This window comes from Osmerus mordax, chromosome 22, assembly GCF_038355195.1.
Source record: "Osmerus mordax isolate fOsmMor3 chromosome 22, fOsmMor3.pri, whole genome shotgun sequence".
In the NCBI taxonomy this organism is placed as follows: Eukaryota; Metazoa; Chordata; class Actinopteri; order Osmeriformes; family Osmeridae; genus Osmerus; species Osmerus mordax.
Window position 1 is genome coordinate 11,655,044 of NC_090071.1, and position 15,944 is coordinate 11,670,987.

General features: G+C 40.5%; 1 protein-coding gene across 1 annotated transcript; it reads right to left on the bottom strand.

The window, feature by feature from the left end:
- Positions 1 to 3,261: 3,261 nt before the first annotated feature.
- On the bottom strand, positions 3,262 to 14,324 carry LOC136966178 (interferon-induced very large GTPase 1-like). Its single transcript, XM_067260609.1, has 11 exons — positions 14,234 to 14,324; positions 14,041 to 14,145; positions 13,828 to 13,947; positions 13,325 to 13,631; positions 13,154 to 13,196; positions 12,762 to 13,031; positions 12,402 to 12,671; positions 12,037 to 12,315; positions 9,387 to 9,650; positions 8,655 to 8,915; positions 3,262 to 8,525 (listed from the first exon to the last, which is right to left on the bottom strand). The coding sequence occupies exons 1-11, from the start codon at positions 14,242 to 14,244 to the stop codon at positions 4,054 to 4,056; spliced, it is 6,402 nt and encodes a 2,133-aa protein (XP_067116710.1). The 5' UTR covers positions 14,245 to 14,324; the 3' UTR covers positions 3,262 to 4,053.
- Positions 14,325 to 15,944: the final 1,620 nt, after the last annotated feature.

A 15,944-nucleotide genomic window follows, 5' to 3' on the forward strand; every position in this document is an offset into this window, starting at 1 on the left:
CTATACTAACAGCTCAGATCTTCCTGCGAATATTCCAGGTCACGTCACCCGTCTCAAAATACCTTCAGACAAGTACATTTGGAATGGACATCCTGACAGCTCATCGGATGGTTGCGGCTGCAGAAGCAGAGCTGAAGGATATGACCAGAGATTTTCAGAGTGTCAAGACAGCGGCCGACAAATTCGTCCAGTGGGCCAACAATACACTACAAGAGCAGAGTGAGGAGACTGAGCTGGAGACCACTCTGCCACAGAAACGGGGAAGAAGGAAGAAATCCATGCCTGGAGAGATGTCCCGAGATGAGGCTGTGACTGATGCCCAAACATCTTCCAAGATTGAGGTCCACAATGGAATCATGGACACAGTTGCAGGAAGCATGCACCAGCGTTTCCTGAAGAATGGCACTTTGTATGCTGATCTGGCACTTCTGGACCGGAAAAACTTCAGCCAGGTTACATCTTACGGCGAAAGTTTCCCAGAGGCAGCACTCCAAGAGTTGAGTAAGTGTTTGCTGCCATTTGATGACACAGCAACAGAGGCCGAGTTACAAAGCAAACTCAAAAGTCTGGCACGACAGTGGGATAGGCTGAAGGCATCAGTATTTGATGAGTACACAACCAAGACAACAGAACCCGGGTCGGAAGATACTGAAGATGAGGCAGAGATAGTATACAAAAAGTGCTCATCTTGCAAGGACTGTCCAACCTGTTGCTACCGAGTTCTGAAGCAGTACAACGTCCTGACAGATGCATACCACATCATAGGCCTAGCATAAAGGTTCCTGCTTACCCTCTCTGTCACACAGGTAGGATGCGAGCAACGCTTTCCGACGCTGAAATACATCAAAAACAGGCTCACTCTCTCACTCTCTCAACAGCACCTGGAGGCTTCTATGTTGATGGCTACTCAGACAGATGTTTTGCAGATTCTGGACAGTGAGAAATCATAGACGGTGTTGCAGAAAAAGTGAGCTGCTGCAAAAACTACTCATGTAGTGAGCTAATAATAACACTGATTTAGTATAGAGTATATAGAGTATACTGATATTAACTACTTACTAACGAGAGTGAGGTCATTGCTCGGTTGATACGTTCAAGCCTCAGTTTGATATTTCACGGCATGACCGAACGGTCGAGGTTAGTAAGTTGTTTATTATATGGCATTTTTAGCTCTTGTCATTTTGTAAATGAAAATAAATGGTAGGCTAATTGTAGCTAGCTCTCAAGTCTTCTCACGGTGTGTTTCAGGTGTTGCCTAGCAACCAATTACTTTTGATAGAAAGCGGACAACACGGTTCTGCTAAAATGGCTTTAATTCCAACACAAATAACGACTCTTTTAGAAAGTTAACAATTTCTTCATCACTGTTGATGTCTTCAGTATCGTCTGGATAGTAAAACTTAGCTGACTCCTCGATATCGCTCATTTTGAAGATGACGTCAGAGCAGGGCAATAAGAATCCGTATCAGACCGCAGACCGGCGATGAGGTCAATACGCGGCTGGCATGACTACCCATTAGCCAATCAGAACGCTCGTACTGTCGTTGCCATATAATAATGTTTTTTATTACCATTTGACCTTAATGCACCTGGGCGAGATCTAGTTTAGGTTCTGTTACGTAAATTATTGTTTTGTTATGCACCTTCAACACCCTACACACACAAACAAACAAACAATGACACATCCAGCATGCAACACTACTGATACCACTGATGTTCACACCCCATCGTATGTTCTGTTCTGTTCATTTCTTATATATTGTTCATACTAATTCTACCCTCTGATTCCAGTTTCTTTACAATTACGTTTAGTCATTTATCAGATGCTCTTATCCAGAGCGACTTACAGTAAGTACAGGGACATTCCCCCTGAGGCAAGTAGGGTGAAGTGCCTTGCCCAAGGACACAACGTCATTTGACTCGGCCAGGAATCGAACTGGCAACCTTCAGATTACTAGCCCGATTCCCTCACCGCTCAGCCACCTGACTTATTGTGTGGTCTTTCTCTGCTGACATTCATTCCTTAAGGCTTTGTAGTTATAAGTATAATCATCTGATACTAGCCAAGAGTTAAGCATTGAGTGGGCAACGCGCCGTGTACCGAGTGGGCCGCGCGCTGTGTATTGAGTGGGCCGGTCTGACAGTATCTCCCGGGCCACTTTTTTCCCCCCGTCCGCCCCTGCCTACGACCAAAGAGCGACGCAACGGCAACGTAACCCACGGGACCAAAAATAACGTATCCAGCCGACCAAGGTACGCCGTCGCGGCAACGTTGTCCACAGGACCAAAAATAACGCTGCAATGTCCTGTGTTAGCTGGGTACTAAAACGTAAATTTGATCCACAAATAACTGCAAACAAAAAACACAGAATGGAGGACGAAATTGCATCAAAAAATAAACTCAAGAAGTTTGGTGAAGCGGTCAATTCAAGAAATAAAAAATATAAGCTAGCTATATGATAGGCCTAACTCGACTGTTATGTCCAAAAAAGAGAACCAATTTCAGGAGGGAGTCCAATAAGACTGGCGATATCAACTTTACTTGTAGGTCTTGTTGCTACACAGTAACGTTTAAGTGAGAGCTAGCTTAGGCTACTTCTTAGGTAGATCAAAATTAGATCAACAGTTACACTGCATTTACCGGCGTGAGTCTAGGCAAGCTACTTTATTTACAGCGGTAGCCGACGCATAAATAGCCTTCATGTTTAGACTGCAGCACAGTAGCCTAACAGAGTGCTATAGGTGTGGGATGGGTTAATGTATCTCCATAAACTCAGCCATGTTGCGGTAAAGAATAAGTCAGTGGTACCTTAAGTTTTCTTCCTTACTTTGTTTGCTAAGGTCTTTCGTGCAATGCTTTAACGAACTTTAAGGGAATCCTTAAGTATACGACCAAGATAAGGAGAAAACCTTAATTAAGGGAACATTTAAGGAAACCTTAAGGAGAAGGCATAAGGGTGCTTTGTGCAACCGATTATGTTTTAAGGAAACCTTAACTCTGACTTTAAGGAAAATCTTAACTTAAGGTGTTTTGTGCAACCGGCCCCTGATCCTTAATATTCTACAGTACTTTCAATATGAAACTATCACTATTAGTATGTAGCTTTGGATAAAAGTCTGGTACATAATAAACAATGTATAAACTAAATATAAATATGTTAAACAGTACTGCTAAAGTATGACTGCATCATGGATGCTGTAGTGTGTAAACTCACACTTGTCTGTTCTATGGTGTTTAATAAGAATTACATTTAATACTGTATGAAGTAACAAACTCCACAGTGTTTTTCAACACACTTTTTATTTGAGCCCAAATCATTTTACACATGATTTGATTGTTTGTATTGATTGTAATATCCATAAAGCAATCAGTAGATAATGTTACCATTTACAATGTTTAGTAAAGTGAATTTATCCTCGAAAACAATCTTTATATAAATCAGACAGATAAACTGTATGTTTATCTATAACCATATGTAACCATATGTAAAATACGACATAACCTACATCATTGAACAATAACATTGTCATTTTAATTCAACAAAAAAACATTAGGGCCTTATAATCCTCAGTCAACAAATAAAAACATTTGAATTACTTGTGGAGATATTAGTAACAGAAATGATTTATCTCAAAAACTCATAAGCTGTGTGAATGTATCAAACATAACTAAAACATGTTGTCCATTTGTCCTCTAACAATATATGTACAGGTTAAAGGGCCATATTTGTCCAGCTCTGGATAAGAGCGTCTGCTAAATGACTAAATGTAGTTCATGTTAAGCCCAAGTCACCTTTGTACACTTTCACGTTGTCATTACACAAAGTTAGGAAACAGTCTATTTGTATCAGGCACTGTGCAACAATACTAATATCTCAGGTATTGTGCAACAACAACATAAACTACAATATAACAGTACATCGTCAGAGTACAAGAGTACAATACATCACAAATAATTCAATATTTCATATTCCAATCAGATTTACTCTAAAGTCACTTGGAGCCATTGATCTTGGTGAAACAAAGTCGATTGATTGAAGTTGATATTGATTTTCATACATTTAAGCTCTGTACAGCCTCCTCTCTTGTGATTGCTTTCCAAGCTTCTGGTATTTTACCTGGTGAGCATTTGTGTTTCTCTGCATACTTTTCATTGTGCTTTGCAAAGATAAACTTCCAGTAGGGTGTGGCTGTGATTGGGGTGTCATACGGCTGGACCTCTCTTTTTAAATAACTCTTGCAAATCGTAAACCAGGTGCTGTCTGTATGTGAGCACATCTGAAAGGTAAGTTTCCCAGACTTTTCTTCCTTCCCAAATGCAAGTGGTCGATGAGTCAAAGCAGTGTGCCACCAGTGACTCTCCCCCTCTTTATCACAGGGGACATTGCACCGTGGACAGAATCTCTGACAGCCTAACAGCTTTTTCTGCTGTTGCTTTAGAGGGCCGCAAGGTACAGATATCTCCTTTCGGTCTTTTGAAAGGTCTTTTTTCATTTTTCCAATTAATTCTGTCAACACATTGGAAAATTCACTGGCCCTGAAATCTTTTACAACCAATCCTGTTGTATTGTCAGAGATGACAAGCCTCTCATACAGTTTTGAGCGTAAACCAACAAAGAACTCTTTTATGTCTCCTCCATTGGAAATGTGAGTTCCCTCTAATTGCACAACAGCAGCCTGTATTTCTCCGCAAATTGTCCTCACAATTTCAATTTCATTACTTCTCCATCTTTTTTCCAATATTTGCTGGATCAAATTCTGTGCGCTTTCATTATAGTTCTTAATATACTTCTGGAACCTGTCGAACTCATATGATGATAGCTCTTTAAGCATGAACAACTGAAAATTTCTTATTGTTCTGAATTCAACAATTTCTTTTATTATGCCATTAATGTCCAGATTGGGAGATTTCTGGATATACTCCATGACTGCTGGTTTAAGAGATTCATCTGTGAATTCTTTGGCCTTTCTTTTGTACTCTTTCCTCATTTCTTTCTGGTAGTAAAGGCCTTTGAAGTCATTACAGTACTGGGTCTTCAACGCCAAAAAGTTTCTTTCTGGGTCTTTTTCTTTGATGAAAGCTTCATGCATGCTCTGGAATTCCCTCGCTGCATGCCCACAGATGTGTATTTTCAGAGCTGCAGCAATCTTAGGACTCATGTCCAACTCACAGTGTTTTTTCAGGTTATTTTCAATTAATTCCAGTAGTTCCATGGTGTGAGCTGGGTGGTAGTCAGTTTTTTCTTTCACCTTTCCTGCTACAAATGTCAGACACTGGTTTATGGTGTCATTGGCCATGTCTTGAACCTTTTCAGTCTCAAAAGTGCTCTTTGAAAATTTCTTATTGTATAGCTGCTTAAATATGTGTGCCCTGTTCACTATAAATGCATCTTTCCCACAGTTCTCTAAAGGCTTTGATTTATTTAGCATCTCCTGGACTTTGGGACCTTCCCTTGCCAAGTTAACATGAAGATCAGTGGTGATCAGTGCTGGAACATTTTGAGTCTCATGACCTTTAAATGAGAGCTGTTCTGAAGTTTCAGTCCACATCTTTTCAAATTCTTGTTCGATTTGCTCTACGGTCATTTTCTGTTTACCTCGACAACACTTAACAAGTTCCGAAACATTTGTCTCCATAATTGTTTTATTGTTTTTTGTAATTCTGTCTACTCCAAATGTGCATTTTCTCACATCCACAGCAACTTCTAATCTTCTCTCCACTGTCTTGGCCATCCTCCTCTTTCTGCTTTCTGTATCAATGTGGAATTCATTCTTGTACTTCTCAACCAGTCGCAAATTTGCACCTGTTTTGTAGTATTCAGCCACTTTCTTGACAAAAGTTTTTCCATGTGTCTTAAGTTGATCGTTAGCTTCAGTTCTTAACTCTTCTGCAAATTTGTCAAGGAGATTCTCTTCTTGAGAGTCAATCAAACCATAGTTTGCCACTCTATTTTCTGCCTCCAACAGCCAAATGGAAATCGGCTTTTGGAAGTCCCATTCCCAACTGCTAAACTCTGCACTAAGCTTGCTGTATGCTTCAGCCACCAGGCTGTTGCGAAAGTTAAAGAGGAAGTTCTCACCCTTTACTGCATCCCATAAATCTTTCACAGACTTGCTGAAATCCAGCAATGTTTCTGCTGCTTCGGTTTTATTAGAAAATGTTTGGATTAAATAGCTCTTGACTTTGGCCACACCTTCACTATAGCCTTGATTGACTGGAGCCATGGGTGGACTTCCATACCACAGACCTGGCAGGTAGCAGGTGTCCTCTGCTCTGTAGTTGATGATGTCAGTGAATACCAAGTCTTTACCCAAATGTTCCATCCTGCTTGCAACGCTTGTCATTTCATTGAGCTGTTCTAAAAGGAGCTTCTGATCCCTACGGTTTTTGTGAGGAGCAGAGATATCCGGCACATTCTGGTGCACAAACAGACAACCGGGCTTATTCCCTGATTCTTTCTGAGACATCCTGAGGAAGGCATGAGCTACGATCTGCAGGAGATCTCGCACATCTGAGTGGTTTTCCATAGCAATGTTCACAATGGATATGTCACTCAATCCTACCACAAACGTGGCCAGCTCATTATCGTGTTTATAGTTGTCAGTTAAGTCTAACAACTGTGCAGCCTTCAAACCCTCTGTATCGATGATCATTAGGAAGTCACATTTGATCACATCTCTGAACTCATGTTTGACCTTGATGAGCTGCATGAAGGCACCTCGGGTGCATCTTCCACTGCTGACAGCAAACTGAACTCCAAACATGGTGTTGAGGAGAGTGGACTTCCCTGAGCTTTGGGACCCTAGAATTGTAACCACTCTGATCTTGTTATTGAGTTGGATGAGAGAGTCAAGTTCTTTCAGGACATCGGTTACCCACCTCATTGGGATGTTAGACACATCCCCATCCATGAGTTCCAATGGAAAGCCAGCCAACATTAACTCAGCACAGATTGTTGGCAGTTCTTGAAGTTGATGTTTAAGGTCAGTGGTTTCAGGAACACACATAGATGCTTCATACAGCTGACCAACTTCTCTCAGGAAGTGTTCTGTTCCCAAGGATCTGTCAACAAGTTCCTTCATGTTGGTGTCAGGGTGACCCTCAGGAAATGCCTGTCTTTGGTCTCTCTTCATAAGTTTAGAATGCTTTGCTCTTGATATGTTGTCCAGGATGATCTTCATCCACTTGAGGAAATAAGATCGTTCTTCTTCTGGACTTTTCAAACCCTCAATGAACCATTTGATGCTGTCACTCATGCCAATTTTCACCTGTTCCCTCCTTTGTTCAGTCTTATCGCTTTCATGTTTTTCATCTCCTGCTAATTTAAGTATGCATTGTTCTTTCTCCAGTCTAGTGAGTTCCTTCCAAGTTGTCCCTTGTAAAGGTAGTTTGATGTTCTCTGTTACTCTGGCTGCTCTATCTTTTGCTGTGTCACAAGGACTGCATTTTTCATCCACTGGGATAGACAACTGAGATGCAACATCCACCATACTCTCCACTTTAATTTTGAGGTGGTCTGATTTCAAGACCTTTTTCACTTCAGAACAAATCTTATCCACAAGTTCTGCTTCATTCATATTTTTTCTCTTTTCTATAATCTCAACGTTGTATTTCTGGAACTCTGCAGCTTCTTTCTTTAAACCAGATTGAAAGTCACAGACAATGAAGAGTTGCAGTTTCAGTTGACTAAGGTCTGGAATACATTTGACATCCAGATCATCACAAAACACAAACATTGCAGCTGATGTTTCACAGAGGAACTTGAACTGGGTTGGAAAGTCCTCAATATCTCCACGAAGATTAGCTACAGCCACAGGTTCAGGGAAGACGTCAATGTTCGGGATTCCACTTGGCAGGTACCAGCTTATTTCTACTAAACCATCAGATATCGTCTTTGGGATGTTCCCACCTCTCATGTTACGGTGAACAAATGTGTTGTGGGTCTGTTGGGAATTACTGAGATCATTTAAAACCTTAGACTTTGACAAGCTGCTATCTCCGAATCTAACAAAAGACACCATTGGGAGCTCAGTCTCTACAATACTTTTCTCCACATACTCTTTTGAGTCACCAGGAGGGTGAGGTATAAATTGCTTAACAATGTCCCTCATGGCCCACAGCATCAGAGTGCATTGCTGTGTTTCAGGGTTGGGCAGCAGCAGAGGAACAGCAAACTGACACAGGGATAATTTAAGACTGAGCTCTTGTTGCAAGATACCATCTGAGCACAAAAACAGAGCAGTTATGACATCAAGAGGGTTAATGTCCTTTAAGCCATCAGGCATCTCTTCATCACTTGATGGCTTGTGGTCGGGTAACGAGTGTTGATCAGCATCTTGTTTTAGATTCATTGCTTTAATGTTCACCATCAGCAACCTCTTTAAAAATAATTGTAGTTGTGATGGAAGGTCAGCTTTTTCAGACATAGAATTATTATCTATCTGTCTTACCATCTCTACGGTCAGTTTGTTTGTCCAACAATGTCCTAGTCCCAAGTTGTCCAATAGACACTTGAAACTTTTGTCTGCAATTAGAAATTAGGAAAAGTAATATCTAGTAAAAAACTAACAGTAAATACCATTCACAATACAATATACACCTTCAACCAGAGTGGCTATCAAGTTAAACTAAAGTAGTGCAGTAGTTGACTTACTTGTGCTATGATCAATAGTTTCTCTTAAGCTTGTGCAGCCATTTTCTAGCACAGTGGCCACCTTAAAGGTGTATGATGTTCCTGGCTCCAGATCAGATAAAACAGCACTGTTGTTTTTAGTTATGTGTTCGATGTTTTCTCTATTGCAGGAATACTTGAATGAATATGACAGATCCTCCATGTTGACTGGAGTGTCCCAACACAATGTGACAGATGTGTTTTTAACTTTCTTCAGATGCAGGTTTTCAGGAGGGGTTGGTTCTAGAAAAGTTAACATCATTTATATTATGAATAACATTAATAACATTTATGTGGTGAGGTAAGGGAATACCAACAACAACCACAAATGGTTTGCCAGCCCACCTATTTAACTGCGCTGTTCTTGAAATTGCATGTATTAATGACATTAATTATGTATTAATTGCATGTATTATTATTATTAGGATTGTTCAACCCTAAAACTGTCAATGAATGTCAGAATAGTCAACGTTAGTGAATGTAACATTGTGTAACAAAGTGTATTCAACCTGAGAAGACGTGGGTATGTGTATTACTGTTTTCAAATTTAAACCACAAAAAAAAAAAAATACATATAAAAAAATGCATCCAGTACAGTGTATCAGTGCAATCTCCCTGCCCTTGCATATCAATGCCCCTGGTGTGATAGGTTTATAAGATCTACTGTAAGGCCTAACAGACAGAAGGTGAACGTCAGACATAATTTCTACTCACCTGTGTTTGATGTCGTTTCAACAAACTTGCTCAGTTTCTCATTGTCTCCAACAGTTGCAACTTTAATGGCATACTCTCTGCCAGGCTTGAGGTTAGTTATGTTATAGGATGACTCATGAACAATATGGTGGTCGGAATGCCCACCAGATTTCCACTCAACTCTGTACCTTTGCTTCTCCTCCATGTCATCAGGGGGTTGCCAGCTCAGAGATGCTGAGGTTGTTGTCAATGAGTTAACTGTTATGAACCTTGGTGACTCAATATCTGAAAAACAAACACATAGAAGTATGCAGACAAATAAATACAATAAGGGATTTAGGGCTCTAAGTAAAACTGGAAATGCAACCTCAATTCCAAAAAAGTTGGGACGTTGTGTAAAATAAAATACAAAACAGAAAACAATGATTTACAAATCTCATAAACCCATTATGTTATTCACAATAGAACATATAAAACATTTCAAATGTTTAAACTGATTAAATGTACCATTTTAAGGAAAAAATAAGTAATTTTGAATTTGATGGCAGCAACACGTCTCGAAAAAGTTGGGACAAGGCCATGTTCACCACTGTGTAGAATCCCCTCTTCTTTTAACAACAGTCTGTATCTGTCTGGGAACTGAGAAGGGCTGCGTTTCCTGATAACGATGGATCGTAGCAACGATCGAGCAAAAAACGAAACCATCGATATTTCTTACGTGCATTTCCCAAATATTCTCGTAAGGAGTAGGCTAAACTATCCGCTTTCAAGAGTTACGAATTTTCAAGAGACACTTTAGCTACGATGTCTTTGGGAACGGCCCGTAAAACTAAGATTCATCCTACGATGGATTCTACAATCAACTTAGGCTTATGACGCTTTCGGGAAACGCAGCCGAGACAAGTTGCTGGAGTTGTGGGAGAGGAATGTTGTCCCTTTGGTGTCTGATACAGGGTTCTTGCTGCTCAACGGTCCTGGGTCTTCTTTGTCATATTATTCGTTTCATGATCCACCAAATGTTTTTAACTGGTGAAAGGTCTGGACTGCAGGCAGGCCAGTTCAGCACCCGGACTCTCTATTACAAAGCCATGCAGTTGTAACAGATGCAGGATGTGGTTTAACATTGTCTTCCTAAAATATGCAAGGCCTTCCCTGAATTTGTTTTGCCTGGATGCAAGCAAATGTTGCTCTAAAACCTGTATATACCTTTCAGCATTTATGTTGCCTTTCCAGATGTGCAAGCTGACCATTCTAAAAGCACTAATGCACCCCCATACCATCAGAAATGTAGGCTTTTGAACTGAGCGCTGATAACAAGCCGGATGGTCCTTCTTTGACTGTTTTTAATGTCTTATGTCTTGAATGTTCTTCATTGTTTTTAAATCGTTTTTATGCTTTTAATGGTTTTATGTGAAGCATTGAAGCTTTGAATTGCCTTGTTGTTGAAATGTGCTATACAAATAAACTTGCCTTGCCTCTCCTCTTTAGTCCAGAGGATGCAGCGTCATTGGATTCTGTTTGTATTTACATTTTGCACAGCGTCCCAAGTTTTAGCTTATTGGTGTTGTATAACTAATCACAAGTGTCATTGCAACACTAGTATAGATACACAAAGCCACATGTGCCAAGTGGCATTACCCTCTTCTATCGTGTTTGCTGTTGGGAGGTTCAGAACCAAAAAAATAGTCTCTTTTTCAGTCTGCTGCTATTACAGCACACAGTAATACAAAGCTCATATGTGATTAAGGTTGAATTAGTAAAATCAACTTATTGACATTATACAGGTTAATGCCATGAGCAGATTTTAGAAAAGCAACCTTAAACTTTATACCTACTGTTTTGTAGAAGAGGCATACACATGAAATCCGAAGTTACAAACTCAGTGGAGGTGACATTGAAGTCATGCGGCCAGAGGGTGTAGTTTGTTTACAGCCTACAGTTAGATATTTACTTCTTCACAGATGAACAAACAAAATGTGTTATGATCATAAACTTCTTTATGTTTATTTTCTGCAATAATCCAAAATTCAAAGGAAAAGTCCCATAGGTTTTTTATCAAGTGAACCACAGCGATGCTAATGTCGTGGCTGAAAACTGTATGAAACTGAATGATTAACTGTCTGACTTACCTTAGATGAACTATCACAGACTAAGGACTGAATGTGTACCTTAGATGAACTGTCACTGACCAAAGGTTACGACCCAAGTAATCAGGAGACATGGAAAGAGGCCATAACTGACCTTAGATAGACCCAGATACACCCAGATACTTAGTAGATGGAAAGTAACAGCTGACGTGTAAGCAAGCAGGGTCAATGACTGAACAACTTTAGTTGGACTCTCGCACGGCTCATATAAGCACTAAGTCACCTACTAGGGGGTAAGTTATGTTGAGATTTTTGATGAGGAGTGAGATATTGTTGCTTTTAGGTTTAAGAGGAATATTTTTCTTATTATTTTTCTTTATTTTCTTAATTTGTTGCTGCCTATTGTAAAATCTCTTATAGCCTACCTTTTTCTAATGCAGGTCACTTATTTGTCCCTGGGTCCTACATTATTTTAATACTGATCTGATCATTATATTTTTATTATTTTACATTTTGCTTTCTTCTCTTGACAGCCTCCTTGCAAGTATGAATGGAATTTTATTTGTAAAATGAATATTTCTTACCAGTGTTAAAAGTTGTGTGAACTGGTTCACTTTTTTCTCCAGTTTTAAACAAAGTTGAGACACTGACAGTATACTGTGTTGCAGGTTGCAGGCCATTCAGTTTGGTGGAGCAGCCAATTTCAATGGTTTTGTTATCTCTGTTGTCTCCAGTTCCTGGACTCTGCCAGGAAACCTGGTACTGGAGTTGGGTCTGTTCCATTCCATCTGGCTGTTCCCAGCTCACAGTGGCTGATGTGGTGTCCACTGAGACAACTGTCAACTTGTCTGGAGCAGGAACACCTGATAAAAGAAATGCAATATCAGAAGTGGAACAACATTTACTGTGGATACCCTGCTTTAACAAATGTGTTCACAAATGATCTTACTAGTGCAGATAGTTGTGTTGACAGGTTCACTCTCTTCATTATTGTACAACACAGTACAGACTTTGACAGCGTACTGAGTACCAGGTTGCAGGTCAGTCAGTGTTGTGCAGCAGTCTTCAGCATGTATCGCTACAGGCTCTTCTCCTTGACCGGTGTAGCATACGAGGAAACGCTGTGGAACATGGTCCATTCCCGGAGATCTGGACCAGCAAACTTTGAAGGAAGATGGTCCAAACCGGTCAACCTTTATGTTCTCGGGAGGCGGGACCACTGAAAGAAATGTATTTTTTTTTAAAGCTACACAAGGTACAAACAATTGTTTAAACACACAAACTCAAAGATACACTCAATGGATCCTACCTGTGTATGTAGATTTTGAGACAAGGTTACTGTGGTTGCCATGGTCCCCCTCAGTGGCCACAGTGAACTCATACTTCTGACCAGGTTGGAGTCTGGTTATTACCACTCTGTACATGTCTGTTACTGAAAGGCCTTTCTGTTCTCCATCACCCTCCCAGGTCACTCTGAACTTCCTGGGTCCCTCCAGACCCTCAGGAGGTCCCCAGCTCAGAGTCACAGAGTCTGGCTTTACTGACCGGAAGCTGATCTCACCAGGAGGGGGCAGCACTGCTATGGAAACAAGAAAACAAATATAGGATTTGGATGACTTCCTAACTAATCCTTAAAGTGATGAAAGTGAATGAAAATACACTTGGGAATTGGGAAGGAGTCTTTAGAGGCCAGGCATCTACCATTAACGCAACGTGGTCTCTGGGCTCCCACTCCAGCAGATCGCTACATGAACAGAATTTGAAATCAATAAAAAAGTTTGAATAATAATTGTTTATTATGCATTGAAGATTTTAGTATTGTATACTGTTATCTATATTTCCTTATAAAGCATAAACAGCATAAACGGCTACCTTTGCTCCAGCTTGTTGTGTCTGATGATGAATGTCATGTCCTTTGTGCTTTGTCACTGAACATTGACTGCAGATGAACCTCTGGTCAGTCAAGCAGAACACCTCAAGGGGCTTGAGATGATCCTGGCAGTGTTCCAGTCCCCCTGGCACATCCACTAACTGGTGTGTCTGAAACCGTGCATCAGTGTAGTGCTTCCTGATGTGCTTCTCACAGAATGAGCTATTGCAGGTCTGACAGGTCTTAACAGCTCTCTTCTCAATTTCCAAAACATCAAAGCAGAGGTCACAGAGAATGTCTTCTGGTTTACTGTTAGTAGGGAGGTTGTGAAGAACATTGCTTTAATGATTAATTATATATCGCAAAATCAGACAAAAATATAATTCAATGTACATTTAACCATGTTTTAATAGAATAGAATAGTTAAGAGTTTAATAATAGTTAAAACGTTTTACAGTTTTAAAGTCAAATACTTTTACATAAATCAAATTGTTTTGTATCTCACATCTTTGGTAATCCTCCATCATTGAAGTTGTTAGAGCGGTCCACTGAAGAGTCACTCATGGCTGAATAACTGGGAGTTGGTGATTCTGATCTGGCAGGATGAACTTTGCAGATCTGAGTACTTGTGACAACAAATAAATCAAACAGATAAATCAACATTAAGATCAACATTTAAATCAATAACCTGTGATTTATTCAATTATTTTTTACTAACCCTTCTTGAGTTGTATCTTCCATTTTAAAATTAATGGGTACATCCATCGACTGATCACTCTTCATTGACAGATAACTTGGTGACACCGGTCTCTCCTCCTCCACCCTACAACAGTTCATCAGCATTAGTGGTTCATTCTACAGTCACATTCAAACACATAGTTCATTCAATTCAATCTGTAGATGGACTGCACCTGGGCTCCATGGTGCAATCTCCCCCATGTCTGGACCGATCTTCCTCTCTGGCTGATTGTAACTCTGCCTCCTCCAAAGACACCCTAACCTGTATGAAGATAAACCGTTAGATAAACCGAGACATGCTTCTACAGAATAGTATCAGGGTCTAGTCACTTATATAATAGCTTTATTGTATAATAATATAATAAAGCTATTATATTAGCTTTATTATGGGGGGGGGGGGGTTCTTAATGTTGCGGGGCAGTAGGGATGGACTGGGAGTAAAAATAGGTCATGCACATTCTGTTTGATGTGATGCTAGTTCGTGAGAACGCTAGGATACTTAATGCGAGCGCGCGTAGCACGCAAGACCATTTTTTTTTGCCTTTATTTGAGCACAAAATAGTTTTTTGAGCTTTATGTAAAATGAAGCCGTTTTTCAATTGGTAAAACCTTGTCTAGTGAAGGTGATGTCTTTTTGTCTCTTAATGTTTCAGCCCCACCCTTACGTTTCTTAGCCTGGTTTTCCATTGTTATTCTTCTCCCGGTGCTCCCGATGGCCAGTCCGCTACTGCGGGGCTGGGCTGTGCCGCGGTGGTGAATTTTCAAGTCATATCATTGGAAATTCTCGTGCTGTCAGGGGGTGCTACAGCACTCCTAGTTCCCACGGCCATGATAGTGACGTTTCACATTAGCTACCACTATTGACAAGGGCAACCGTCTCATTAAACACATGTTTTGTGCGCCCCACCGGCAGCACAAATGCATACTTGTCTGAAATTAGGTATTTTTGGATTTGGATTTTCGCCGGGTTTAGAGCACGCCATGTTTTTCGCTAAGGAAGAAACAGGTACTGTAACAAATCGATTAGCCTGCGTTGTTGCGAATGACACACACAACCTGACCCACAGAGGTTGCAACCAACTGTCAGTGAGTGAGTTATCATGGTGATTACATTTATTAAAGCTCCTGATTGAACCTTTGTATTGGACAAGTAAGATAGAAACCACATTTAGTTGGAACAAAAAGATGTGCCGGTTAAAATGGAAACGTTCCTCAAAATGAAATAATTCCATAATAATATATCGGTTATAGGTCCGGGTCCGGATAGGGAACCGCCTGGGTCCGGACCCGGACCGCGGTCCGCCAATTAGTGACCCCTGATCTAACCACTGAAATCTATCCCTCCTCCCTCCCCTTTTGTAGTCTAGTTGCTGACCAGGCTGATGGTAACCCTCCACTACACCCTCTCAGTCTCACCTCTTTAACTGAGAGATCGCCTCCTCCTGAGGAGAACCTGTAGCTTCCTCCATGCTGCTCTGGGGGTTTCTCTCCCCTCCTGTTCTCCAATCCCGGATGCTGCTTCAACCGTCTGACACCAGCACAACCTACATGTCACCTACACATAATGCACAGACTTTTCAATAAACGTTATAAACTGCACACAATGAACCATATTCCATTATCAGACAATGGAAAATGTTAAGTATGCACACTAAAAGCCTCTAATCTAATCTGAGCACTTTGTTGTCCAACATAAGGCCTAGGGTGAATACTGGTAAAGTGGGACACTTTCTGATAATTTACCTTCTGCACAATTTTTTATTATGATCCAAATGTCTTAGCCCCTCATATGATACCATTTTAAATAGCTTAAGAGCTGTACTGTACTATACAGAATATAAAAGAAAGAAACATTAAACACAGGATGGATGACTCTTCCCCAAA

Excerpts from the sequence above, each read along its gene's own strand:
- LOC136966178 (XM_067260609.1), bottom strand. Across the intron at positions 13,948-14,040 it reads GAAGATACAACTCAAGAAGG|TACTCAGATCTGCAAAGTTC; the intron begins GTTAGTAAAAAA and ends TGTTGTCACAAG. Across the intron at positions 13,197-13,324 it reads CACAACAAGCTGGAGCAAAG|CGATCTGCTGGAGTGGGAGC; the intron begins GTAGCCGTTTAT and ends CTGTTCATGTAG.